At 44.1% G+C, this 27,872-nt stretch overlaps 2 protein-coding genes across 5 annotated transcripts in view; one reads left to right on the forward strand and one right to left on the reverse strand.

The window, feature by feature from the left end:
* JAM3 (junctional adhesion molecule 3) overlaps nucleotides 1-10,218 on the forward strand; it is a 41,833-nt gene extending 31,615 nt beyond the window's left edge. The window contains exons 2-9 of the mRNA XM_073320833.1: nucleotides 480-545; nucleotides 1,880-1,993; nucleotides 2,667-2,819; nucleotides 3,045-3,247; nucleotides 3,997-4,096; nucleotides 5,021-5,150; nucleotides 6,563-6,617; nucleotides 7,442-10,218. Of these exons, the coding sequence (XP_073176934.1) occupies nucleotides 480-545; nucleotides 1,880-1,993; nucleotides 2,667-2,819; nucleotides 3,045-3,247; nucleotides 3,997-4,096; nucleotides 5,021-5,150; nucleotides 6,563-6,617; nucleotides 7,442-7,477 (857 nt within the window). The 3' untranslated portion in view covers nucleotides 7,478-10,218. The remainder of the gene's footprint in view (nucleotides 1-479; nucleotides 546-1,879; nucleotides 1,994-2,666; nucleotides 2,820-3,044; nucleotides 3,248-3,996; nucleotides 4,097-5,020; nucleotides 5,151-6,562; nucleotides 6,618-7,441) is intronic.
* Nucleotides 10,219-12,874: 2,656 nt separating this feature from the next.
* Nucleotides 12,875-27,872, reverse strand: part of NCAPD3 (non-SMC condensin II complex subunit D3) — a 47,738-nt gene continuing 32,740 nt past the window's right edge. For 3 of the 4 annotated variants that reach the window (XM_073321168.1, XM_073321171.1, XM_073321170.1), the window contains 11 exons: nucleotides 22,302-22,439; nucleotides 21,810-21,943; nucleotides 21,441-21,640; nucleotides 20,670-20,780; nucleotides 19,530-19,697; nucleotides 18,365-18,534; nucleotides 17,903-18,036; nucleotides 17,669-17,746; nucleotides 13,950-14,024; nucleotides 13,785-13,845; nucleotides 12,875-13,688 (listed from right to left, as the gene is read on the reverse strand). In XM_073321168.1, coding sequence (XP_073177269.1) covers nucleotides 13,577-13,688; nucleotides 13,785-13,845; nucleotides 13,950-14,024; nucleotides 17,669-17,746; nucleotides 17,903-18,036; nucleotides 18,365-18,534; nucleotides 19,530-19,697; nucleotides 20,670-20,780; nucleotides 21,441-21,640; nucleotides 21,810-21,943; nucleotides 22,302-22,439 — 1,381 coding nt within the window. In that variant the 3' untranslated portion in view covers nucleotides 12,875-13,576. The remainder of the gene's footprint in view (nucleotides 13,689-13,784; nucleotides 13,846-13,949; nucleotides 14,025-17,668; nucleotides 17,747-17,902; nucleotides 18,037-18,364; nucleotides 18,535-19,529; nucleotides 19,698-20,669; nucleotides 20,781-21,440; nucleotides 21,641-21,809; nucleotides 21,944-22,301; nucleotides 22,440-27,872) is intronic. The other variant, XM_073321169.1, reaches the window with a different exon arrangement.

Below are 27,872 nucleotides of genomic sequence, written 5' to 3' on the forward strand. Positions count from 1 at the left end.
CATTTCTATCGCGCCTCTTAATCTGAGGGATCCCCAAAGTATAGCTAACAAATTCCAGAGTTTAGAAAGTGAATGAAATTCTTGAGATGTGTTTCCTTCCCTTTATCTCATCTGTCAAATTAATTTGAATGCCAGAGTCCTTATTTTGCAACATTTTGGCCGTTTTTTGAGTGAGTTTGTCCACCCTCTAAACAGGAGCGCATGGCTGGAGGAAGAGTCTTTTGCTGGTATTGTGCCAGTTTGTCAATGCCTCTTTAATTGTTGCTTTTAACCTTTGGTATTTGCACTGAGATTGATTTCTAAATAAACACGAGGCTAATGGCTGGCTGGCCCAGCAGTTGAGGCCAGGGAGAGCTTTTGTTGTAGGGAAGCTGGTCCTTATTAAAGCTGGCTTGGAGGATTTCTCACCAGGGAGTAAGTTTGTAACTGTAGGATTGATGAGCTGGGCTGTTCTTATTCCCTTTTGTTTGTTTTTATAGGCTATCGAATCTTAGCTGTGGAGCTGACATCTAGCAACACCAAGCCCGTGGTGCAGGAATTCCAGCGTAAGTGCTTGCCGGTTCTGTAATGTGATCATGACGCTTCCTTGCAGCTGTAGATTTGCATCAGTCGGGAAGACTTGGCACGTCTCAGGTTTTATGCTGTGTAGGGCAAGGCAGAACTAAGGCCCTGAGTTTCAGCAAAGTGCTTACGCGTGTTCTTATATCTCTCCCTGTTTAGCAAAGTAGTTAAACTGAAGGGCTCTGCTGAAGTGCCATTGGCACTTAAGCACGTGCTTAAAATGTTTTACTGAAGTCTCGCTAAGTGAACTCATTGGCGCTTAAGCGTGTGCCCAAGGATAAGTTTACCCTACAAGCGCTACAGTGACAGTGCTGACACTTGCTACGGCCGCAGAAGGGGATTTTCCATCCCTGTAGTAAATCCACCCCCTGGCCAGGCAGCAGCTAGGTCGTTGGAAGAATTCTTCTGGCAATCTAGCGGTGTCTGTATTGGGGCTTAGATGGGCTTAATTAAGTCTCTCAGGGGTGTGAATTTTTCGCACTCCTGAGCACCATAACTAGATGGACCTAAGTTTTAGGTGTGGATCAGACCTAAGTTATTAACTGAAGTGGGGCCTAACCAGCAGGTGAGTGCTGCATTTGAGATGTGCCGGAACACAAGTACCGATAATGCTGTAAGAGGTTGTTCTGGTTACCTAAAGAGTGCTGGGACAGTGTCTAGGAGCACACCGGCAGGACCGAAGCACTGGACTTAAGCATGCAGGAGAGAGTTGTGTTGTGAGTAAGGCAGAGGACTGGGATTTGGGAGATGTAAATCTTCTTTCTGGCCCTGGTGCAGACGCCCAGGGTAACACTGCGGAGTTGCCCCCTCTCTGAGCGTCAGGTTGCTCTTCTATAAGATGGAGATGAAAATGCCTCCTGCAGAGGGGACTGGGCTACTGAATTCACTGAGGTGGGAGATGGTGGATGAGATTGAAGCATTCTCTCGTAAATGCCAGAGTGACAGCTATAATTCAGTCATTGCTCTGGGAGACAATAATGACTCTTGCTCCATCTTGCATGCTTGTTAGCAACGAAGCCGATGTCGGCTGCCTGCACCGTGAGGGATTGTTTGCTATAAATCAGACACCGTCATGCCGACTGTATTCCTTTCTCTCAGAGGTCACTATCTGCATTGCTATTATTTTCGCTGGCCAAGGTCCATCTTCCCCAAAGGTTCCTGGAACCCAGCGGCATTCATGTTTGTGAGGCAGATGAAAGACGGGGCCTTTGCTTTATGGGCGACATCTCCCAGGATAACAGTGTGCGAGGCAGCTCGGAGCAGAGCGAAAACACGGCTGCTCCCTGTTAATCTGTATTTGTTTTATTTCTGCTGTTAGGTGTGGAGCTGTCCTGCATCATTAAGTCCACCACAACATCCAATCCCAGGATTGAGTGGAAGAAAATCAGAAACGGTGACACCTCCTATGTGTTTTTTGACAATAAAATGCAAGGTATGAAGATCTGTTGCCCTTTTGCCCCTCTCCTCTTTATAACCACAGAAACAATAAAGGCAGGGAACAAATGTGTCTGTGAAATTCAGGAATTTTGGTTCTCCTACTAATTACTTTCGAAACCTATGTTGGTCAGCCAAGGTTCAGAACTGAGTGAGGCCTGGATCCTCTTTCCCTGCTGTCAGACCTCAACTGAATGGTCAGCAATGAGGTGTCACAAAGAGCTGTAGTGAGAACAGAAGGGGAACTTTGCATCCTTTATGTGGGACCATTTATTGGGTGAAGCAGAGATGCAATTGGTGCAGGCCCCGTAAGCCTGGACCCATGGTCCTTGCATGCAGTCTCTGACGGTTCCATAGGAAACTTTGAAGATCTACCATCTTTCTAGATAAGAGCTGCTCTCCGGGGTAGTCACTGCTGTGCCACTTCCCACTTATTTGGAGGGGGTTAAGGTGGAGCAGGCTGCCCACTCCAGCACTGCCAGCTCTGGGATTTTGGAAATTCATTTTCGGGCTTTATGATTTGCAGCAGGTGTTACACTTTCCAAGTCAGATTCTTCCCCTCCCTCAGAACTACAGAGCTGTAGCCTTCAACATGCATTGGTGGAGGACACAGCTGGAAATATGGTCTCGCCTGTTCTTCATGAGTTCCTTCTCTCTCCTCCCTTCTCCAGGAGACTTCGTAACTCGTGCAGAGATTCTTAGCCGGACATCGCTGGTGATCAAAAACACCACCCGCATGGATACTGCCACCTACCGCTGTGAAGTGGCAGCACCCGACGATGCGAACATAGTAGATGAGATAAACATCCGGCTTACAGTGCAAGGTATTGCTTCAGCTCGGGGCCCCACAGCGTGCCTTGTTGGTTTCCCAAGACAATCTGATTTTGGTGGTGGCCATCACCTCTGGAGGGGGAAGCAGCCCTGGTTATGCTGGGCTAGGGTCCAGCTGAATCGCTGTTCTGTGCTCCAAGGGGAATAGCACTGGAATAGCTGGGGTGCAGCAGGGTGCTGGGCCAGGCGATTCACATGTTTTGTGTCTCTTCTCCCAGTGAAGCCAGTCACTCCCAAGTGCAGAGTCCCTAAAGCTGTTCCGGTGGGCAAAACAGCGACCCTTCACTGCCACGAGAACGAAGGCTACCCAGAGTCCACCTACAGCTGGTACCACAACAGTGAACCCTTACCGACCGACTCCAAATCTAACCCCAAATTCCGTAATTCCTCCTTCGTCTTGAACCCTGGAACGGGCACTTTGGTAATGCTTTTATGGAAATGACTGAGAATGCTGTTGCTGGGCTCTGTTAGGGTTGCTTTTTGCCTGCACCCAGATTATGAGTGGACTGAAGAGGAGGGAACAATTGGAACAGGTTGGGGTTCTAGCCCCCTGAGGGCCTGCAGAGTCCAACAGGAGGATGTGGGGGAAGAAGAACTCCATGGGACCAGAAGAGATGACCCCCATGTTGCAGTCTTTGCCTTTGGAAGAGAGTGGGCAGAGCAAGCTGTTGTGAGGGGGGAGGAATGGCATAGCTCCCCCGCACACTTCTCTCTCTCTGTTTCTAATCAACGTATCACCATAAAAACTCAGTGCTGTAGAAAAGGAAGAGAAGCAACCTTTCTGGCCCTGAAAGGTCTCTCTCTTGATTGCTGTATTTCCCTGGGGGAAATGTCATGGGTCCAGTTTGCAGCCTGTGTTACTGAGGGAAGTCTTTTGTAGTGAGCTCCTGCGCTATGATCTAAAAGCAGTGAACCTCTAGTTAATTTCTGGGCCTCTCTGGAGTCTGTGCAATGAGAATATCTCCAGGCTGCAGGTGTGGGGACTCCCTGCAGGTCTTTGGTGTGATCAAAAGGCAAACAAAGAAATGCCTGTGTATATTTATTTCATCCTCCTGCAGGTCCATAAGGCCTAGATCTCTGGATGTAGCGTCTAACTTGTTTGTTTGCTGTTTGTGGAAAGGTTGTGATTCCGACTCCTGTGTCTGACACGTTATGCTTCCTCCGAAACAGGTCTTCGCTGCCGTGCACAAGGGTGACACTGGCCGTTACTACTGCATAGCAACAAACGACGCTGGCTCCGCCAAGTGTGAGGAGCAGGAGATGGAAATCTGTGAGTGGCTCTGCCTACCTCTTGAAAGTGGTGGTTTATATATCAGAAGGTCTGCAGTGTTGGGGGCTGTTTTTTCTTGGTGTCTCATACAGCGTCAAGTATGTTCTTGGCTCTTCCAAAATCCCTGATAATTTCTGGAGATGTAGCACGGTGCTGTACAGGCGGATGAGTCAGAGCCTTGGCTCCTGGCATGTGAAAGTCTAAATTACAACATAGAAAAACACAATAACAAAATGTGGGCAAGGAAAAAAGAATAGCTAAATGAAAACAGGGTAGAACTGTTTGGGTCAATTAGCTTCATGATTCCTGAGGTTACTTAGCTGATTTATATATTTGATTATATTAATTATAATTAATTTTCCTACAGTAGTGCCTAAGGGCCACCTGGTGCTAGGCACTGCCCAGACCCAGAATGGCAGGCAGTCCCTGCTCTGAAGAGCATGCTGTGTAAATAGACACATCAGACACGGTGCTGGGGGAAGAGAGATAACAAGTAGAGTGATGGCAGCAAAAGGCATGTTAGTGCCATGGTTTTATTGAGGGGGGTGGGTTTAGTTAGGACAGGACAAGCTAAATGGAAAGAAGAGGGAAGAGAACAGTGATGAGATGGACAGGGCAGGGCAGAAGAGGGGCCAAGGTGGTGTGAAGCTGAGATGAAGAGTCTTTGGATATGTTGATGTGGGAGCTGGAAGGTGTCATTTCCAGCTTGAGGAGACATACCCATATTAGCTCTGGCTGAGCTAGCGTGCTAAAAATAGAAGTGCAGCTGCAGGGTGAGTTGCTCGAGTAGGTACATACCTAGGGATCATGCTACTGGGTGGGTGGAATCTCAGGGGTGAAGGTTTCATGCCAGCTAGTCTGTGTGTAGGTGGAAGGCTGGGATATCTGTGGGGATCAGTGACTGATGCCTGCTCTCCTCTCCAGATGATCTTAATATTGGTGGGATTGTTGGTGGAGTCCTAGTGGTCGTGGTGGTTCTGGTGCTGATAACGCTTGGTATCTGTTGTGCCTACAGAAGGGGTTACTTTGTGAACACCAAACAGACTGGGAAAAGGTAAGGCTAGGTTTGCAACCTTCTTTCCCACAGTCCTCTGCCTTTCCTGGCATGCAGCTCTCATAACAGGGCTTGGCACCTGCTGGCTAGAGCGTGGGTCACTTGCCTGACTTTTAAATACTACTTCCTATTTCCCCAATTAACTCTCTAGACCTGCCCAATTCCACCCAGCTCCACAGGGGCATTTTGAACGCCAATTGGCACAAAGAAGTTGGTGTGCTCACGGGCTAACCGTGGCAAGTCTCCACTCATATTTGCAACACAGGGGTCTCCTGTGACAAGAACGGCTAGAGGAAGAAGCCTTGCTCTAACATTCTGGTGCTTTGCACAGAGACAGGGGCTTAGCCCTGCTAATTCCCAACCATCCCACAGTTGTATTTATGTAGTAGCTTAGCAGATGCTTCCTGTGGTCATATGCTGCTGGCATTTAGAAGTCAGGGATTTACTGAGCACAGCTCATTGTGTAATCAGTACAAGCATCAGGACATATTCAGAAAATGTGTGAGGGAGAACAGTCCCAGGCTGGAAAGCACGTCTTAATGGGTACATCCCAGCACTTACACTTTGGATTAAAACTGCCATTTCTGAATTGATCCCATCAATGAGGGCTTGTGTTCCTGAATAGTGCGGCACATTTAAGACTGCAGCATTATGGGAGCCAAAGGGTCAAACTATAAATAGCTTCCATGATCAGAAACAGAATGACATTTTAGTTAAATATTGAGCTTCTTTTGGGGATTGTGTAACCTCGGATGGAAGCTGGATTGGCCTAGTTCAGTGCCACATTTCAGCAAGACCCTCCTCCCCGTCTGCTGGAGGCCCCAATCCCTTCATTTAAATATGATTCTAAGTGGATGCATGCTGGGGAAGCAGGACTTTAAATATGAATGTTTAGATTCCTCTGCTGGACAAAACAAGTGGAGCTTTCTTATAACCCTGTGCAATCATAAAGGATTATCAGTAAACCTGCCAGCAGGCAATGAAGGGTTTAAAATTAACTGCATAATAATTATAAAAGGAAATGATGTTACAGTGACCAGAAGGAGGGAGGGAGGCTGGAAAACTATTTAACTCTTTTCACAGTTACTGTGGTCAGAAGCGTAGCGTGGGTGGATACATTTGGGACCTTCCCCTCCCGGAAGAAGGGCTCCTGTACGGGTTAGTAGTTGATGGGGAAAGCCCAGCTGCTTTGAGTGGGGGAAAGGTCCAGGCCTGGCTTTAAGCAGAGCTAGCTGCTCCCAGTTCAGCTCTCATTTTGACAAAAAATACCTTTAGTTGTCCTCCTCCCCAAATATTAATACATAATTAATATAATAAAATAAAATAAACATAAAATAATAATGAACAGTTCTGCTTTGCCACCTGAAGTCCCATTATCACAGGAATCCGATGTGTTTCCCCTTATTTCGTAGCTACAAGACTCCAGCAAAACCAGATGGTGTTAACTACATCCAGACAGAGGACGAGGTAAGCTAAGGGAAGGGAAACAATTAGCACATTACATCTTTCCTTTTAGGTCTCTGAAGGGGCTGGTGCAGGGCCGCCAAGCTCAGGAATCACACACTACCTGGGGCCCATAATGACTCTCCAGAGCAGAATTTCTTCAAGCATGGGTTGGACACAACTCACGAAGTGAGGACCTAGGACTAAGAGGAAGGACAACAGCTGAGTCAGGTCCTTGAGAAAGGCTTTGTTCTTTTACACTCTCTAGAGAGTTAGGCCCCCTCCTGAGAATGGGTTATGGCTTTATTAATCACTTATATTCTATTAGTCAAGTCTGTCCAAGAGGACACCCTTACTAGGCAACTGCCTGTCTTTGGGCACTGACCCCCAGTGTATCAAATAAAGCTCTGCTCTACCTTAAGCAGCTGATTGGCTGCTCCTTTGGGATTGGCTTTCCTGGATTAAGTAGACAGTCTATACTGATGATGTACAAGACTAGCGTATTTACATCTCAGGATTTGAACTGCTCACCCATCAGGGAGAGGCGTCTCCTAAACTTATCCGCAGAGAGACTGTGAAGAAGCAGTGGGGGAAATCTTCTTCATTCCGTTGTATGGGGATCATCTATGAGATGTTAAGAGCTAGGTATTACTGGTGGACGCTTGTCCTTACCAGCTTCTAGGGGATGGAATGAGATAGTGGGGCCCAGGCAGGACTGTGGGGAAAAAAAAGATTACACAAATAGCACCTGTTTTGCAAGGGTATATTTGGGTTGGGGAGAGTGGGCAGGACGACGTGCCTGGACACCATCGGGGAACGTGGCGACACACATCACTCTTTCATTGCAGGGTGACTTCAGACACAAATCGTCATTTGTTATCTGAAATGCCAAAAGGATATTGCAAAGCAGCCAGACCAAGTATGGAAATACCTCCTCCAGGAACTCAAAGCAAGAGCAAAAAGATGAACAAAGTGCACTCGGAAGAGTTTAGAAACACACAAACTTGACTTTCTTTTGCCAAAGTTAACAACGCTCACTCCAAACCAGTGTTTTTCCTCCCCCAGAGATATCACCTGGACCACTTACATCTCTCCTCATACTAAGGAAGAGCTGTTACCCTTTCCAAGACTGAGCATTCCCCTCCACAGCCATAGCCTTCTGAGCTGCAGATGCTCATGGAACTGCCTTCTCCCTGTGGTGCAGATACACAGCCAGAATGTCCAAGCCAAACAGGGGAGAAGCTTTAGGTAAATGGGCATCTTGACCTGATAGAGAAATGGTGCTGATGTGGCAATAGATTCTAAATAAGATATATCCACAAAAGGGGAGAACCTTCTGCTTAGCTTCACAATGCCTGAGCCTGGCTAGCAACCTTTATAGTTGTAACTGTACTGGGCTCTTGCCAACTTTGCAAGTGAGGGTTTCGTGCCCTTCTTTGTATCATTTTATTTTTAATGGCCTGCTAGGCTGAGCTGCCAGAACTGCTATCATGTCAATCCTGCAGAGCCCCACCTGAGCATGAGCCATGCAGGCTACTGATCTCACTAGCTGGCCCCTGTTGAGCATGTCGCATTGGCCTCAAATGTTTCATTTCTGTGGACTTTAGGAACCCCCATCAGGATTTGGTTCTGCAGGTGCAGAGCCAAAATCTGAGTCAAACCCACAGTGGTGGGTGGAGATATAGTACAAGCAACTAAGTGGTTTAAATGTCGCAGCCCTTCTGCCAGCAGTGGTGAATTTTCTTTTCTCCACATGTACAGCTTCACTCCAAAAGGATTGCTTTTGTTCAGTTTTACATAAAATACTCACTGTATGCAGGCAGCTTTCAACTCTAATTTGCACAAAGCAGGCTTACCTGTTCTGGAGTTATTTTTAAGATTCTAAAACCGGAGGCCGAGACCCTTAGCATTAAGATATCCCTTTTATGAAATTTAAAGCCAAAACCACTCTCGGGGGCTGACTGCCACAATGGTACTGAGATGAATTCAAGCTTTTCTACAGACCCCATTGATTTTGTAGAATTCTGCATTCTAAATTTTTGCAAAGATGTATTTTGATTACTTCAGCGAAGGTAACATTTCTATTTAAAGTGTAAATATGTTATGCCAACAGTGTTATTTTAACGTAGCTATTTTTTTAAAAAACAAGTCCTTTTTAAACTGCAGCCAGGAGCTCAAATGCTGCTACAGCATAGCACTGTCAGAGCATATCAGTATTATTGCAGAGTGCAGCACAAACAACTTTATGAACTGCGGACAGAGAAGCAGCCTCTTTCTCCCAAGCTAGCTTCAACATTTTCCTTCCCAAGAGAGGTCTAATAGGACATGGAACATAGTCACTCAGGGATCCTTTTTGTAAGTTCAAGGCAGGAGCTATTCAATTTTATATTTCAAACGACTATTTTCTTGCAAAAGACCAATGCTTATTTGCAAGAAATATCCTGTGACGGTTTTTGAACTAAGTTCTGACCAGGTGACAGAGTGACTAATGGTTGCTGAAGATGATAAATCTCTCTGCTAGTTCTCTAAATTCATTCTAACTCTGTGGCAGCTACACCGTCTCTTCAGAATTTTGAGATTGCATCGGAAGCGGGGAAACCAGCTCTGTGAAAGCAACGAGCTGGACACAAAAGTGCTTTCAAGCTGCTACCTTTCTTCAGCTGGTAGATGCTACCACTTTCTTGGCTTTAAGGGATCATTTAGGGTTCCCTGTTCTTCAGAAATGTACACTTGCGGCATTGGGCAAATGTTAAATATGAAATACTTAAATGCAACAGTAGAGCAGTTCTGTGCTGTGGTTGAAGAATGGTTTTTAATGTAGCATAATTTAGTGTTCTTGTATTTCAAACAAATTGAGTTGTCTTAACTTTTGATGCATACAGTATTTTGAATACTTGACAATTTGGACTGTCAGTGTTATTTTTTTCCATGTTCTGTATTAATCTGCCTTGGACTTTTCACCACCTATTAAGTGATTTTGGGGCCTTGTTGGACATGCCATTGCTTCCTTTATTTAAACATAGTCCACTTTCTCCTTTTGCTATCATAGATGGAGGTAAAGATGGGGTGTGCTATCCAGAGGGTACTGACACCTTGCAATTGACTTATGGTTACCTTTAAGATGTGCTCTTCACCCACAACTAGGTATTCCTGTACACTGGTTGCATGTTGTCCTGTAGTCAGCATGACAATAGCATACTTTAAGACGCTCCTTTACCCTCCAGTTTTATCCACTACTCCTTTTCTATGCTGCTTATAGAACATTAAGATGGGGAGAAAGGAAAAAGCTTACAGAGTCAAGCTAGCTTCTGGCACTGTGGGGAGCACTGTCTGACACTTGACCTTCTGCTGAAGTCAGGATTTCTCAGCTTGCATATTTTTGCATGGTGAAGAATAGAGATTTATTTTTCAGATCTAAAAATGTGACAGTGGCATCTCTACCGGGATGAAGGGCCCCCTTTCCCCCACCCCCAAGACTTAACTCGTCAGATTTGATTTACAGAACTTGCTGTAAATAGTTTAATCTATAGGTTTGTACTAATGTATTACATTTAACTTTGCCAAGAATGTTTTACATACATATCAAGGTATTAAAGCATCCTTGTGTTGTTTTTTTTTAAATTCATATTTATTCCTAATCTGTGTTTGCTTTGAATTCAATGTAATGGGTGAAAGATTTCTTCAGTTTTCTGACAGATTGTTTGTTTACTTCAGTTGGTGACTTACAAAGAACTAAACTGGTGTTACAAAACACATGTAAATACTTACATCAAATTGGTTTATTGTGGGCAGTTCTTCAACCCCCATTTCTTCTCGAGAAGAGATGGATCCTTGCCTGATGGGCTATACCTGTTTCTGTTCATGGACAAGACAATTCAAGAAAACCTCTCAATAGCTTTATATTTGAACTAGACTTAGTATAATGACCAATTCACTGATGTCTTTCTGTTTAATATGCCTAGTTAATTGGGGTGGAGGGATGTAAGTAAGATGGAATGAAAAAGGAGGTGGTCATAGTTAGCCATTCCTCCATTCAAAACCACTTGAACTAACCCTGTACATCTTGCTACATTAATTCTGAGATTAAGATTTGACCCCACTTGAAGTTCTTTAAGAAGAATCCTAGGAGTGACTACGGTATTAGTAAAAAGAAAAGGAGGACTTGTGGCACCTTAGAGACTAACCAATTTATTTGAGCATAAGCTTTCATGAGCTACAGCTCACTTCATCGGATGCATACTGTGGAAACTGCAGAAGACATTATATACACAGAGACCATGAAACAATACCTCCTCCCACCCCACTCTCCTGCTGGTAATAGCTTATCTATAGTGATCACTCTCCTTACAATGTGTATGATAATCAAGTTGGGCCCATTTCCAGCACAAATCCAGGTTTTCTCACCCCCCCCCCTTTTTTCCAAAAACCACACACACAAACTCACTCTCCTGCTGGTAATAGCTTATCCAAAGTGACCATTATCCTTACAATGTGTATGAAAATCAAGGTGGACCATTTCCAACACAAATCCAGGTTTTCTCTCACACCCCCCCAAAACACACACACACAAACTCACTCTCCTGCTGGTAATAGCTTATCTAAAGTGATCACTCTCCTTACAATGTGTATGATAATCAAGTTGGGCCATTTCCAGCACAAATCCAGGTTTTCTCACCCTCCGCCCCCCCCCCCCCCCCCAAACTCACTCTCCTGCTGGTAACAGCCCATCCAAAGCGACCACTCTCCCCACAATGTGCACGATAATCAAGGTGGGCCATTTGTGCTGGAAATGGCCCACCTTGATTATCCTGCACATTGTGGGGAGAAAAGAAAAGGAGGACTTGTGGCACCTTAGAGACTAACCAATTTATTAGAGCATAAGCTTTCGTGAGCTACAGCTCACTTCTTCAGATGCATATCGTGGGAGAGACTAACCAATTTATTAGAGCATAAGCTTTCGTGAGCTACAGCTCACTTCTTCAGATGCATATCGTGGAAACTGCTTCCACGATATGCATCTGAAGAAGTGAGCTGTAGCTCACGAAAGCTTATGCTCTAATAAATTGGTTAGTCTCTAAGGTGCCACAAGTCCTCCTTTTCTTTTTGCGAATACAGACTAACACGGCTGTTACTCTGAAACCTGTCATTGTGGGGAGAGTGGTCGCTTTGGATGGGCTGTTACCAGCAGGAGAGTGAGTTTGTGTGTGTATGGGGGTGGGGTGAGAAAACCTGGATTTGTGCTGGAAATGGCCCACCTTGATTATCATGCACATTGTAAGGAGAGTGATCACTTTAGATAAGCTATTACCAGCAGGAGGGTGGGGTGGGAGGAGGTATTGTTTCATGGTCTCTGTGTATATAATGTCTTCTGCAGTTTCTACAGTATGCATCCGACAAAGTGAGCTGTAGCTCACGAAAGCTTATGCTCAAATAAATTGGTTAGTCTCTAAGGTGCCACAAGTACTCCTTTTCTTTTTGCGAATACAGACTAACACGGCTGTTACTCTGAACACTGTATTAGTAAGGTTAAAAATGGAAGTTGAATTTTGCCCCTCTCCCTTTTCAGTCTTTCTATTTCCTTTTGTGCTGGAGCAGCCCTTGCCTTATTAGCACAGAAATAAATGCTTACAGAGGGTTGTAGTGAAATGCATTGTCATGTAAGTTTTAGAGTTTGAGATCTACAGAACAAGTTATGTAATGCAAGGGTAGTGCAGTAGTTTTGAAGCTGAGCATTGGAAGATCTCAATCACATATGCCTGGGCAACAAGAAGGCTGGGCTTTCAACCTTAAATGCAGTTCCAGCATTCACACTTGTGTTTTGCATCGAGCAAAATAGGGTTTTTGTACTGAGCATTAAAATTCAACACTACTTACCATCCTCAGTAAAATACTCAGAACCTGCTTTCGGTGAAATGAATCAAGATCATGTTCAAAATCTGCTGTTCCAACAGCTGCATTGAATGTTTGTGTAAGTCACGCCAGCCGGCTGGCGGTAGAGGCTTTATTTGGCTGTCATATACACCAGCCCCGAGAATGGGTGATCATAAGGATTGGGAGCAAGCAGCTGCTCTAATGGGTGGGGATCCCACAGGAATTCAGGTATTTATATGGATGAGCACAACGGCTGTTGGGGTGACTGTCAGACCAGTAGAGCTTCAAGGTAGGCATGGGAGAGACAAAAGCAGTGGGCAAGAAATAAGGTGAATGCAGTAAGGCTAGAGATTAACAGAAGAAAATAATTTGGTTTTATCAAAGCAAGAAAAGCGGAGAGGTGGGTGGAATTTGTTCTCTAAACATTTATTTTTCGTAAAATTGTAACAGCTGGAAATAAGAACTTTGTCCAAGAGTGGAAATATTCCATTTAGGAAAGAAAAGGAAGGCTATATATACATAGAATGGACCTTTCACTACACATAAATCCTTAATCACTTGCATTTATATCAGATTTGCAGGTATGACAGTGTCAAGCTATTCTAGATTTGTAGAAAATATAGAAACTAGTAATATTATGAACAGGGGACAGCATGACACCAAGGGAATGATTTAAGCCAATAGCCATTCCAGTCATGTAAGGTAACAAGCTGTGATAAACATACCAGGTTCAACCAAGCCAGCATTCCTAATGGCTGCACTTACAATGGGCGAGAGCTTATGGCCAAGACAGATTTACGTTTCAAAATGGACAAGTCATAAGTCCTGTGCAGTGAATAGTCAGCCATCACTAGATACTGCAGCTTCCTGGCACTCCCAGTTGTCCTACAGCAAAGCATGTCATTAACTGCGCCAGTTTATAAATCAAAGCAAACTTTTGTATGCGTGTGTGAATATAAACAAATAAAATAGAGGGGGATAAGGAGGGACACTTGTACACACAATGATCCATAATTATAACTGTAAAGGGAAGAGGAGTAGTTCATGGTCAACGTGATGAAGGTTCTATACAAGAGCGTTTCGGAACTACACACTGCGTGGATGGGGAAGGATCAGTTGGCTGGTTTCAGGGGAGCTTTCCGAAGGGATCTCCTTAGACTTGCAGTTGAGCTGCTTTTTCTCCTGGACGGAGATTCTACTTTCCACTGACGAGGCAGGGGCCCTCTACAGAAAGGAAACAATGACTGTTGGTTTATTTTTAAAAAAAAGACACTGGTATTAACTATAGCCACTGGTCGCCAAGACCTGGGTTGAACTTACGGCTTATCAGGTGATGTCAGACAGAGAACATCTTTTTGTTGATCTTGGGATCCTTTTTTTTCTGCAAGCGACATTTACAAGTTAAACATGCACATTTTATCCTCTCTCTTTTTTTTTTTTTGGTTTGGTTTTCTTTTAAAAGTTAGGAGCATGAAAATAACTTGCCTTGAGCTGAAGCAGGTGTGCGCGTCAGGCTGATGAAACTGACCCCAGCCCCAAAGGTCAAGTTATCAACGGTCTCTGAAAAAAACACACAGATCAGCAGTCAGCTTGTAATGCAGCCATAGGGCAAGACAATCCCTTCATACCCAACTCAAACAAGCATGCATGCTTCTTTTTGGCCCACTGAACCAGGTATCAGCTCATCTTTTGCATAGAATAAAGGCAATGCAATGAGATTGATCATCCTCACTGCCCACAGTCAAGTTTATACCAAATACTGATAGAACTTCTGCAAAAATTTCCTTCACACTGTGTGTCTAGGAGTAGGAACTGCATCAATGACCCTAAACAAGACAAATCCCTATCCCTTCCGGGTAGTAAAGTCATAGCCTGTGTTAGTATTTTTAGGTTTGCATGTGCTTCAGGAGGAAGATAGAGGCACATATTGCCAAGTGAATTAATAAAACTCTGTAGATGTTTAGCTAAAAGCCTAACTACCCCGTACAACTTGTTCTTTAATATTTAGGAAAAAAAACCTGAAGTTCAAGTCGGTGTGAATAGTGGTTACTAGAGGAAGCTAGCAGCATTAGCAAAATACCTCCATTTCCTACAGTAGATCTCTACACTAATCCTTAGAAGTCTATATAGCCGGAAGCCAAAGAACTGGTCATTCAAGGCCATTCTAAAAGCACCAGCTGCCCTCTTGTTTTGGAAGCATAGAGCGCAAGCCTGTGCCTCAGTCTTCAAGGTAACATAAATACACGTGTTCATGATAATCTGTTTTTCACTATTAGACTTGAAGGAACCTACATGCTTTGGGGGCTACCAGAGAGTTCTCTTTTCCTTAAATCTACAACTGCTTGTCCACACCATCTCATTCACACCTGATCGAGCTCCCCCTGCGGGACACTCACCAGACTGCTGTGTTTGAATCCAAAGACAGGATCCTGTATACTTCCTAATCCTACTGCATCGAGCATACAGACACTGTCTCTGGCCTCTCAGGCTCATTCTCAGGGTACTGACTTGCTGTCTGGTACCCTTAGGACTCCACAATCCAGCTGCCTTTGGCCATAATCAGGGAATCACCAAGGCATGCCATTGCTGTCCAGCTTTATCTGTCTTGCCTGGATTGGTTTTTGACTCATGAAACTGGCCTCTGAATTTCCTGACTTTATGCAGTGAAAGCCTTACCTTAAGGTAATGTGGTTTTCACATATGGCAAACGACTACACCTGCCTCATTTTACTGGATGCTACAGCTTTTTAGCGTAAGAGGGAGAGAGCGAAATGGCAAACAGAATTAACAACTACTCTTTCCACACCCCCTGTTTTTATTGAAGCCCTCCATAGATTATGTAGTGTTACCACCAGTGTTTGCATTTACATTCCATAGTGAAGTAGTCTATTCTCTCCCAGGCCCTCTTACCCATTTTCACTGTCGAGAGCAAGCAATAGATGAGAAAAAGACCCAAGGGTGGCAGAGACTGATCTGCTAGCCAGCCTCTCAACATGTGAAGTCAGAAGTGATTTATAAAGAACTGCATCTGCAGAGTTTTACAAATGACAGACCAGAGAAAGAAATATGTTCTCCTCTGATCCTCTAACAACCAACAAGGCCTGGTGCCATCGTGCAGACACCTCAGTACAGATTAACTGAAGCAGCGATAATGCACTGTACAGCTTGTCACTGCTGAGAACACAGGCTGCCAGGAAACAAAGAAGGATTTTAGGCCTGGTGCCACTGGGGATTAACATTCTCCCCATTTTACAGCATACGGCTCTTAAGTGGAACAGCAGCACAAGCCCCCGAGACAGACATGCAGTCGATGAAGGAAAGATTTTGGCTCTGTATAGCATCCCAGTAGACAACATCTTATCTGCAAAAAGCATTAAGTGGTCAGGTAGCCCAGTGGACTGGTGTGATGTAGATAACTAGACAGACGGAACAAGCATACAAGAGTGGAGAATACACAATGGGTAAGGGTCAGATTGTCCATTAAATGTAACCAGTTGTCTGTGCTTGGCTTCTCTTTGCACATGGAGATCAGATATTTGCACATGTAAGCAGCCAGTCTGCTGCCTAAATGGCCATGCAGATATGTGAATACCCACTTTGTGTGCACACGAGGTATTTCTACACAACTGAGGTACAGGCAATTGTTCACACCTAACTTCAAATATCAAGCCAAAACTGTTTAATGACAGCCGACCTCTCATTGCTACAGTTAAGATGGAGTTTCCTTTATTTTTGTGGGGGAGGGTGAGGAAGTTGATCCCACACGCAGAGCGACTGGTATAGTATGTGCCCTAAAGAAATTCAGAAGTGGGAAAGGAAAAGGAGAGCAGACTAAATGGATTGATAAGGCAGCTCAGCACAGTAACATTTCATAGTCCCTTCTGCATCCATGCTCCAGTACATATGAACTGTACAAAAGTGGGGCTCTGGCACTGTACTGCCCACCCAGGAACTACCCCAGCGGTCTCCTCCAAAAGGATAACAGGAAGTGGACTGCCACATTTCCCACTATCTCTGCACATGCTTGCCTCATTTAGATGATCAGAGGGATCTGGATTACAGACGCCCCCCTGATTTATGCAATCATTCCGTTCCAGAAAGCCTTGTGTAACTCGAATTTTGCGTAAGTCAGAAACGTATACCCGTACGTTATGCAAAAATTTCCACAATTCGAAAATCCTATTTCTGGCTTATGGAACTTTTTCCGTAAGTGCGAATTTGTGTAAGTTGGGTCTTGCGTAACCCGGGGAGCGTTTGTATTGCCATATGTCATTCGGATACTCTAAAGTCCTAAGAAATGAATAATCAACCGTCTTTTATTATCACAAAAGGGATATTGTGTAACCCACAGGAACTAGATCAGAGATGGCTCCCATAAATGGAAATTTTTCAAGGTCAGGTTTTGTGAGGCTGTAATTTAGCTGCCACAGACATAATGGGCAGAGAGATACTTATGAGTGACCCGTGTATCAGAGTTCTCCCAATTCATTACTGCTGCAGTTTACATAGCTTGTTTCCACAGCTGAGAACAAAACGATTACTGCTTCCCCAACACTCACTTCAGCTCTTATTTAGAGAAGAGCTCACTCTCTGAGAACACTTCATAGGTTATTAATACCACTTTATCAGATCCAAGCCAATTGTACAAAGATCTTTCTGCTATTGCAGCTCGTCAGCACCTTCGGTGATAGAATAGGTCTCGGCTGGGCCCTGAACTGGACTCTTCATCGAACCGAAGGCAAATGCCAAACAGGTATCCTTTCTAGTGTGGTGGTACTCGGTTCATGCTTCAGATGATCACAGGAAGCAGCACTGAGCAACAGCACAGCACAGGCAGCCTGGGAGATGTAGGTCAGTCTAGGGAACACTCCAATCAGATGATGAGCCAGGAAAAACTAGGGCAAACTCCCCTCCTCAGCAGCCCAGAAGTTGGGAGAAAAAAGGAGCCACCATTCCCTCCATTCATCAGCCAGGAGCACAGACCCTATTATACTCTGACTCCACACTAGGACGTCATGCTTTGGCTCTCGAAGACTTTCATTTGGCCACCACGGCAATATAGCTATATAATAATCCAGAGATAAGTGGCTCTCCAGTAATGAAAGGTTGACTACCGCTGCACTACAGTGGGGGCTACGTTGGTGCATCTGTACAAACAAGGGAGTTCTTGGGCAGCGTGGAACATATGCAGTTGGGTTACTTACGGTCAGGAGTACTGATTGCTCGGCCCACCAGGGAAACGTTCGCTCCAGTAGACTGTTGGTTTAGGCTACACAAAGATACTAAAAGTAACAAGAAAAAAAAAAAAGTTAAGGACAGAAAGCTGCTCCCCAAGACAGTTCTACAACCACACCACCTGCTCAGAGGTCTAAACGACCAAGTGGCTTCCACATTAAACGTGCTCTATAATGGGCAAAAGCCTGCTGCTGGCTGCTTACCTTGCTTGCTGTCGCTTGTGCTTGCTGGAGAAGAAGGCCGCCTTCCTCCTACACTTTTGCTGCGCTGCTTGTTACTGGCTTCCATGGCTTTCTTGGCAGAGTTCAGGATGGCAAGCGTGCTCAGGGACATCTGCCTATTGGGCAAAAGAAGCCACAAATGCTCTAAGGAGTTTCCTTCTACAAGTCACTCCAGAAGAGAAGATGTAGGGAAGATCTTGCTCACTCCCAACTCACTTTCAAATCCCCAGCAACCTCTCTCTCTCTCACATACACACACTCACAGAGAACACAAAAGATAAGGCTATGGTGAAACAGCAGGGTCTAACTACTGCTGGTATTCACATTGTTGAGCTGAGCAAAGAGAAGATGACAGGCAATGCAATGGCTCTGGAGCCTTGACACACTACCTAATGCCCGTCTGCACAGCATCATTCTAACCTACTGTAAATTTGCAATCCATACCTGGGTCTAAATGGCTGCTGTTTCAAAATGCCAGCTCTGGGTGTAGTAAACCCAAATGGAGAAGGGGAAGCAGGAGATCCAGACGACGAAGACCGTCTCTCAGCAACAGGTGACTGGGCTTTGTTGTTGTGGCAGCTAGGAGGTACCGCTGTGTCTGAACTTGGGGACTGCTAGGGAAGAGAAGGGGAAATGGGTTTGCCATAATTCCATTGTTTAATGCATGTAATTTACATGACTGTCACACACACATACCATATCATGTTATGTATACGATGTGTCTGGTTAAGACGTGCCAAGGAGCAGTATCTACAGGCCAAGATTTTCAAAAAATCACTTGTGAATCTGGATGCTCAACCTGACACATCTTAGAAGAGGTCTCAATTTCAATGGCAGGAGTTGAAAGTCAAGTGCCTTTAAAATGTCATGTTATGTAGTCAAAAATTGAGGCGCTAAGGATCACTCATCACTTTTGAAAGTCTTGTCCTACAAAATCTGACGAGACGTATAATTTAGCTATTTCTAGTCAAGGGTGAGTTACTTCAGTAGTGACACAGTTTCCTTCACAAGGTGTAATGCAGGGAGAGAGGTCCCTATCACAGAAGGAGCTGTGAGAAATACAGCTGCCAGTTCCTCAACACCCATTGAGAGAAAGAACTTTGCCAGTTAGCAAAGGACTGGACACAGCCAGCAAGTTCAAATGGATCCTCTCAAGTTAGACCTGCAGTTTTGGGTTTTGTTCTCCCTAACTTTTCAGGCTGTGTAGACAAAGGTTTCTGAGAATATCTTGCAAACAAACATTGCAGGATTGTTCTAGTACAAAGAGAACCAGGAACTGAAATTGCCTAGAAAGTGAAGTTGAAACTGACGAGTGATATTTTGACTGTGGAAGTACAGAGCAATGCACATAGTATATTAGATTGGAAGATCTGTTTGAATTTATGGATGTGTGAGAGGTACGGGTTTTTGTCTGGATGGGGTTTTTAAAACTGTTATCAATGCCTCTAAAAAAATAAAGCCCTGGTCAGCAGGAACTATTGTGGTAAGAAAGATAGAGGAAAACCAGGCAGGTGGTATCCACTGGTTCTGTAGCATGATCTATAGCTACAAGCTGTATGACCACTGGGTGCTATTGCAGCATACACCTTACTCTGGTGGAAGCCAATACCTGTATTGTGTTCATGACATTGATGACCTCTGTCTGACCTTCTCCCATCTCTCTCTCCCTGGCCAGTTGCTCTTCATATTTCTTCATGTCATACTCCAGCTCAGCTGCCAGCTGCTTGTCTACCGCAAAGAAGTCTTTGATTTCATTTCGATAATCTTGCATCACTTCCTGGAAGACACAACAGTCAATTTATTTTACTTCCCCATCTTAAAATCTCAGCTGACCAGCACTTACTGCCCATGTTCACATCATAGCTCTGAAAGTCCAAAAGAAAACGCTAGTTGGGACAGCAGAACTGTTTCTGTTTAAATGAAAGAGAGAGAGTCTATCAAGGAGGTCTACCGCTGATTCATGACTTTATAATGCTACTCATTGTTATGAACATTGAAGGTTTCTGCCCACTCCACAGAGGGAAGCCTTTTACTTAATGTACGCAGCCCTCTTCTGTACTCCCATCACCACCAGAGCAACCTGGCTATCGGAAAGGAATGGTTTACCCTACAAAGCTGTACAATACGTTTTACTGGGTTTCAAAACCTCCTCATATGGTGTTAAAGCCATGCAGTGGGACTGGAAATAACAGCGGGAACAGGAAAAATATACTCTGTTGTGGGCAGGATTGGGTGGGTGGTAACTTGCACTAAATCAATCACCAGTTTGTCATAAACAGAATTTCAGCACTGTGAAGTAAGTTTGGTTTTTTTAAAAATAAAGGTTTTAATACTTAAATTTAAGCAAGGGATAAAAAGAGAGACTCGATGTCTATTATAACAGGAGTTAAAGTATTTTACACATGGTTTAAGCAAGATTTGTTTTATTTTTTTAGTGGTAAAAATTGTATCTGAATTCCGTGTGCATGTGTGTGTATAAAAATATTTTAGAAACTGACAATTTTTTGTTTATTTTTTTAGTAGCACATGGCAATCTGTCTCTCTTGTGGCATTTGTAAGATCTAAGGTTTTTGCCGGGGGAACAGAATAAAAATGCAAGAAACAATGCAGGAGCGGGTGGGAGTGGATACTGTGGGGCAGGACAGGAGCGGGATTAAAAAACAGCCTACGCAGGGCTCTACCTTGGGTTCTACTTCTGGCCACACTTCCAAATTCGCAACCTGAGAGAAAATCACAAGTCTTTCCTTACCCGGAGATAGTTCATGAGGTCTCTCAGAGCTGGAATCCTAGTCTGTTCCAACAAAGACTTCAAAGAAGTGATTATTGGGATGATGTTTTCTATGAAGATCTTCTTCTGAACCTGTAGTTTAAATAACACACAAACACTTAACATGACAGAACAAGGGATGGTTCATTTCATTCTTATGTAGATAAATGGCCCCTGAACAATAAATGAGTAACAGCTTAATATAAACACACGTGTAGTGATGGTTTCACTTTATCCCAATCCATGATCTGCCTTTTACGATGGTCCACGTCAGTCATTCTAATGGCAAGCTGCTGACAGCTGCATCAAAACCTATCATTAACTTCCAACGCTTCACCCGTCAGTGTCTCTTAGAGCCAAACTGAGCCACAGTGTAATTCCACTGATTTTAGTGGAGTCCTGTCTGTTTACACCAAGTCTGAATTGGGCTCTTGAACTAGGGAGAAATCATTTTACACATGTTAGTCGCCAAACTGCTAGCACATTCTAATTCAAATTGTCTGTTCAAGTGTAGGTAACCTCCAGAAATCATCACTCCTTTATAGGACATTTTCATTTTGCAACACATGCTGCTTGCACAGATTCACTAGCTGTCCCCAGATCACAAGGAATGTATGGGCATATAATCTGGGGAGATGGGTGGCAGTCCCTACTATAGATCAATGACTTTACTCAAGATTGTCCCTACCTGCAGGTTTAGATTTCATTCAGTGCTGTGCCCACTCTTCCCACTGCATGCCAAGTGGTACTCACTTGTGAGATGAGTTTCTTTTGTGCTGCCTGCATGACAGCATTGGCCATGGCCATTTCATCCTCAACTGGCTGGATATCTTCATCTGGTTTAGATCTCATAGCAGACAGTTTGATCTCTTTGCAGCTAAGGACTTCAAATGTATCTGAGAGCAACTCATTGGCTTCCATGTCCAGTGGGAGGATGCCATCCACAAAGCATGCTGTAAGAGATCAGGAGGAGGAAGATTTTTATTCCCAGAACCATGCTGCTAAACATAAGCCAGGGCAGAACGGTCCCTGTGCTGCACCCAGAGGCTAAACCGATGCAACTGGCTCATCATAGGATTTATTTTTACAGTACTCATTCTGTGCCAAAAATGATGTCCCTACCCAGGATGTTCAGGCTGATTTTAGAAGTGATGTTGAACCTTTGCTCATCTGTAAAATGCTCTAGCAGGAACCTGTAGATCTGCATTCTTTTTCCTTTGTTATCTTTCCCCTTCAGAGAAAAGAGATTCTTCTCCCTGTATAGATAAAGACATTTTACCTCGGGCTAACACATGTACATGGAATTACAGAAGTAACTAGACTAAATCTAGCAAGAAACATTTGAATGCCACCTTAAAGGTCTAGAAACCTACTCCATAACACATACCCACACATACTATTCAGAAGTCTCTCATGGAAGGTGCCGGGGGAAGGCAGAGCGTTGTTACCTTAATATGAATTATTCTTAGGATTTTATCTTTCATTGCTGCGCACTATAAAAAGTGACCAAGAAAGCTTTGCTCCAGGCCCAAAGACTGCATGCCCAGCACCACACTGATATTCACATGCAACTCCCATTAACATTAAAAGAGAGGTGGCCAAATATTCACTGACCGCTCACTCTGGGGGAATTTGTTGTACTTCTCGTGTTTCTCATAGCTGTTGAAGTGGAAAATGCACTCGATGAAGTGTTGGGAGAACATGACTGGATTCCTCTTCAGTAACAAGTGCACCAGGCAGAACTCCCCAAACCTGGATACAGAGTTGAAAAATTAGAACCACTAGAAAACCTCTTTCATTCTGGGGGCCACCTCCTGAATTATAGCGAGGTGTCCTGCTAATTCAGCAACCCCACAGGTTGTACTCAAAGGGCATGACAGAAACAGACTCTGGAGAATTAAATCTTCCTCAATACAACATTTAACCCTTTCATAGACATTAAGGTCAGAAGAGACCATTATGATCATCTAGTCTGACCTCCTGCACAATGCAGGCCACAGAATCTCACCCACCCACTCCTGCGATAAACTTCTCACCTATGTCTGAGCTATTGAAGTCCTCAAATCATGGTTTAAAGACTTCAAGGTGCAGAGAATCCTCCAGCAAGTGACCCATGCCCCATGCTGCAGAGGAAGGCGAAAAACCCCCAGGGCCTCTTCCAATCTGCCCTGGAGGAAAATTCCTTCCCGGACCCAAATATGGCGATCAGCTGAACCCTGAGCACGTGGGCAAGATTCACCAGCCAGATACCCAGGAAAGAATTCTCTGTAGTAACTTTCTCTCCCACATCAGGGCTTTGAGAAAGATGCTGAACTATTTACTTTAAGCCCCGTTTTCCCCCATCCAGAATTGTGCTGAAAAGCTTTCAGCATCTATGGTGCACATTTATTTCTCTTTATAATTCAACACAGTTAAGAGAGAGAGAGAGAGAGAGAGAGAGAAGTAACTTTGATGAACAATAAACCAGGCATAACATTTTCAATAACTCTTGGCCTTGTCTACACTATGGGGGGAGATGGATCTAAGTTACGCAACTTCAGCTACGTGAATAACGGAGCTGAAGTCGACATACTTAGATTTACTTACCGCGGGGTCCACACTACGTGATGTCGACTGCAGACGCTCTCCCGTCAACTCCCCTTGCACTTCTTGTTCAGGTGGACTACAGGAGTCAACGGGAGAGCAAGCTGCGTTTGACATCGATCGCCGTGCGTTGATCCCCGGTAAGTGTAGACAAGCCCTATAGTGACTTCCAAGCCTAAGTCCTGTTTTAAAAAGTGACAGACACTTAGGAGACTAAGGCCCAGATTTTTAAAGGTATCAAGGCACTGCTGCACCCAGCATCACACCTAGCTGATTTAGGAGCCTACATATTTTCAAAAGGGATTTAGGCACTTAGAGTAATTACAGCTTTAGCCTGGACAATGGTCAGTTGAGTTGATAATACAAGATTCTGTTACAAACAGAAGGCTTTTTCATCCCTCTCAGCCTGGTACACGCTGTTGTGGATCAAGACAGTAGTTTAAACAAACAATGACAAAGGTTTTGCAAGCTCAGTGACCTTGGATTATGTTGACTGATGAGATTCAGGTTTGACTGGGAGTGGGAGTGGGAGTTTGGCCACACACAAAAGGAGGAAGAAAATTGCCTTGTGGTTAAGGCACTCAACTAGAACTCAGAACAACTAGATTTAATACCCGGTTTTGCCATAAACTTCTTGTGTGACTTTGTGCAAATCACTTAGTTGCTCTGCGCTTAGGTTTCCCATCTATAAAATGGAAAGAGAAGTTTCTCCTACTTCACAAGGGGATTGTGAGGACAAACACAGTCATGTCTGTGTCATGCTCAGACATGACTGTGATGAGCACTATGAGAATGTGTAACTACAATCTCATTTCAAAGCTACCACCCAAATGGCAGCTGCTGCTAGGGACAGGATGCTAAATTGGAACAACAGGACTCAAATGCTGGAAAAGATATGAAAGCCTGCTCAGATAAAGCTATTTTAGCAGAGCATTGTGGGGACACAAGATCAGAGGACCAGGAAAGCTAAAGTACTGAACTGGAGGGTTTCGGCTACAGCGAAACGCACAGGCACAGCTGTATATGAAAGCTTGCATAGTTCTTACTCACATTAGATCTGGCTCTTGCCAATGCTGCTGGCTGTCCACAGCAAGCCAAGTTGAGGGGCAAAACAGTACATTCCATGAGACATTAGACTTTTGCAACAAGCTGTCCCATGTCCTTGAAACAGACTTTAACTTATGAATTCAATTAACTTTGCAGGTCCACTTTTTGGTTTTTACACTAGAGGTCTGGGCAGAATTTTCAGGAGCTGCTGAATGGGTTGTGCATGGAAAAGTCATAAACAACACTTAACTGCTTTTACTTCCTATCAAGAAATACAAAGGATGATGCTCACTCAGGAAACACCTGTGTACTGGGAAAATATTCAGGGAGTTTCCTGGACTGAGTTATCATCAGTGATCTGACCAATGGACAGCAGCTGAGGCCTGGCCTGAGGCACAAGGGACACCAACAGGTGGAGGCTAGGCATGTTTGCACAGTAGTAAAGCATTCACAAGGGGAATAGATTGGAAAAAAACCTCTGGCCTGGAAAAGGTTTTGGTGCAGGGAGCTCTTACGCATCACTTACTCTCCGACGTCATGCCTTCACCATATAATCTGGCATTTTATAGTAGTTTACATTCTGCCCTTTGCTATTCTGGGAGATCAGAAACACATTCACTGCAGAAAGTTTAAAGTCCTTTACCCATATATACCTGGCTTTAGGTATCACCTGAGTTCTCTGAATTCTACGGAAAGGAAGATGGTATTTGCTATGTATGTGTGTAGTGTGAAATGCAAAGGGTTTGAGATCTATCCCTACACCAATCCAGTGGTCTGAACTACAGGTTGCTTTAGTGAAAAACGCTTGCATGAAGGTAAGCCCAGGGAGGAGATAAGGGAGGGACAGAAATAAAGCTAAAAAGCATCTAGACGGAACATGATTTTTAAACATGGTTCATAAGAGTGTGTGTGGGGTGGGATGGGGGGGGATCCTAACAACAAAAATTGTTAGACACTCATTTTGTCTCGACCTATGTTTAAAAAGGGATCTACAAAGGATTTTTAAAAAGGGCCATGGGGCACTTTGGCTTTATTTATGATACAGCCATAAGGCCTGTCTTTTTCGGAAGGGGAAAACGGAGAGGGTTTCTCCTTGCTTTTTTATATATGAATTTCAGGTTTTGTCTGCCTTAGAACAGTGTTGTCTTGAGAACTAGCAAAATGCCAGGACTGGAAGAAAAGATATTACCAATTAAAAAATGCAATAATATATATTACCTCACCTACCTTGTCTCTAGCATTGCAAGAGTTAGAGAGTGAAACCTGAGCTATTTAAGGGGAGGGATTTTTATCATCAGCTCTCTAACTCTAGTTATTAACATTTTAGACATTTGTTAAAGATTCAGCTACCCCCATTCCACATATGAAAGAGGGAGAACTCACAGACATGCTCTCTGACATCCAGGAGATACACCTGCACTACCAGGGTAGACCAGGCTTGCTGTTTCTCAGTTAGAAAGCAAGGAGAAACTTCTCAACTCCCCCCGCCACATTTTCCCATGCCTTATTAAATCAGAAATGGGAAAAAGGGCAGAAGCCATTAAAAAAAAAAAATTCCCTGGCAGCTCACCTTTAAATACATTCCCTAAGCGAGTCCTAAGGGCCTCATACAGTTCATCCCCATTTGAGCAGGCTGCCCATATTAATAAGTTTGATGTGCAATTGTTACAGATGTGATTTAAGGTAAGAATTCGAGAGCTAAAATGAAGGCCGAATCATTCAGTCAGCAGCTCAGCAGGCCGTGCCTAGCAATTGCAGCTTATGTAGTCAGTGAGACCCTGCACTGACACCACGCAGGCGAAACCCAAGAACGTTATGGTGAGGTAAGAAGAAAGCTTGACGCTTTGCTATGAATCACTGTGCTTTGGGAGACTACTGGAAGTCAGGCCATTAACCCTATTTGAACCTGGGCTGAAGTTCGCTATTCCAGATGTAAATAGCTGTGTGGGCACTGAAACAACGCTGATCATTGCCCAAGCAAAACCTTTTCATTCAAGTACTTTAAATGGGTCATTGGAAAAGAAAATGTTAACTGCCTTAAAAAGGAGCAATTATCAGGTCAGTAGGGTTGTTTTCCCTCCCAGAAAGTTAATAATTAGTATTGATCTGAGAGAATCGGTAACTGTGCTGATTCAAGTGGTATTTTGTTTCAAGGATTCAAATTGAATTCAATCTACTGTACAATAGAACAACAGGAAAAGCAGTTAATGTAGAGAAGCAGTAGTTACCTTCTGACATGCCTATGACTGGGGTGTGTCTAAAGTCATCCCCGTCGCTTCTCCCCATATCAAAAGTCACCAGTTATGTGCAACAGAATAAGCACCTGACAAATTAACTTAATTGCCAAGAGAGTACAAAGCAGCAGCTGAAAATCAAAGCACGTATAATGTTCTACTTCCCAGAACTCAGAAAGGGAAGAAAACTAAACAAAAATCCAATTTTATATATTTTGCAATGTTAGTCGTTGCAAGACCAAGAGCTGTATGTCAATCCCAGCCTGGAATAAAGGGTTTTTGTCTGTGTGCACCTGCTGAATATAAATGCCCAGAAACAGGCTCCCAACAGAAACTGTTATTGTTCCATACCTAAAGCACTGTGAATACGATGCAGCAATGCCGCCACCTACTGGGAAGAGCCAGGATTGATTATAAAAGTGCTCATGAACAGGCCCAGACTGATGGCCCTGACTGTAATCCTTATTTGGAGTAAGCAGGAACACTGGCAGCGGTTGGGCAAGCTTCCGCTGCACGCATCATCTACCCATCCATTCCCTAGAGGAGTAACCTGCAAGGGAGTTCATCTCTCCACGTCCCACTCAGTCACTGCCCTTCCTATTGAGACAGACAAGGGTCCTTGTCAGTACCAAATACGGTGGAGCTCTATATTAACACCTATACAGTAAGAACTAGACCAGAACCACCAAATTACTGCACCAAGGCCAAAACGGGTGTCAGACAGTAATAACTTATGGTATCTTTTGAACTACATTTGGGTAAAATCAAGATCTTTAAGCCCACAGAACCCAAGCAATTCAGATTTCAGACTAATTCTGCAGGATCCCTGGTATCTGTATCGCAGGAGATCTTCAAGCCATGGTATGATGTTTAAAAGGAAAATGAATAACAACATGCAAAAACAAGTTAGAGTATTGAACTGTAACCTAAGTCTACTATGTAAAGTGGGAGGGCAGTTTTTAGAACACCTGTTTCAAAGTTCCCATTCCCACATGTATGTAAATCAAGGCAAGATAGAAAGGGCAGAGCTGCCCTGTAGTCAGTGCCACCCTAGGGTACTCCCTTGTGGCCTGATGTGTCCTTTCTGGCACCCTACCTCAGTTTCCTTCCAGTTTACACCCAGAATCTTTAATAAATTCAAGTCCAGGAGAGAAGGAATATTAAATATCATCTGGTTCCCTAAAGAGCCCTTTTGGCCTCCCCTTAGTTTCCAGGTTTCACAGCTCTACATCCAGGGGGACTGTGTTTTAAATCCTGGCCTCTATGGCCTGTGAACTCTTCTCCCCTCAAGTTCAGGGGTTGCACAGCCCTCCTTCTTGGG

Source organism: Lepidochelys kempii, chromosome 22 (genome assembly GCF_965140265.1).
Source record: "Lepidochelys kempii isolate rLepKem1 chromosome 22, rLepKem1.hap2, whole genome shotgun sequence".
NCBI lineage: Eukaryota > Metazoa > Chordata > Testudines > Cheloniidae > Lepidochelys > Lepidochelys kempii.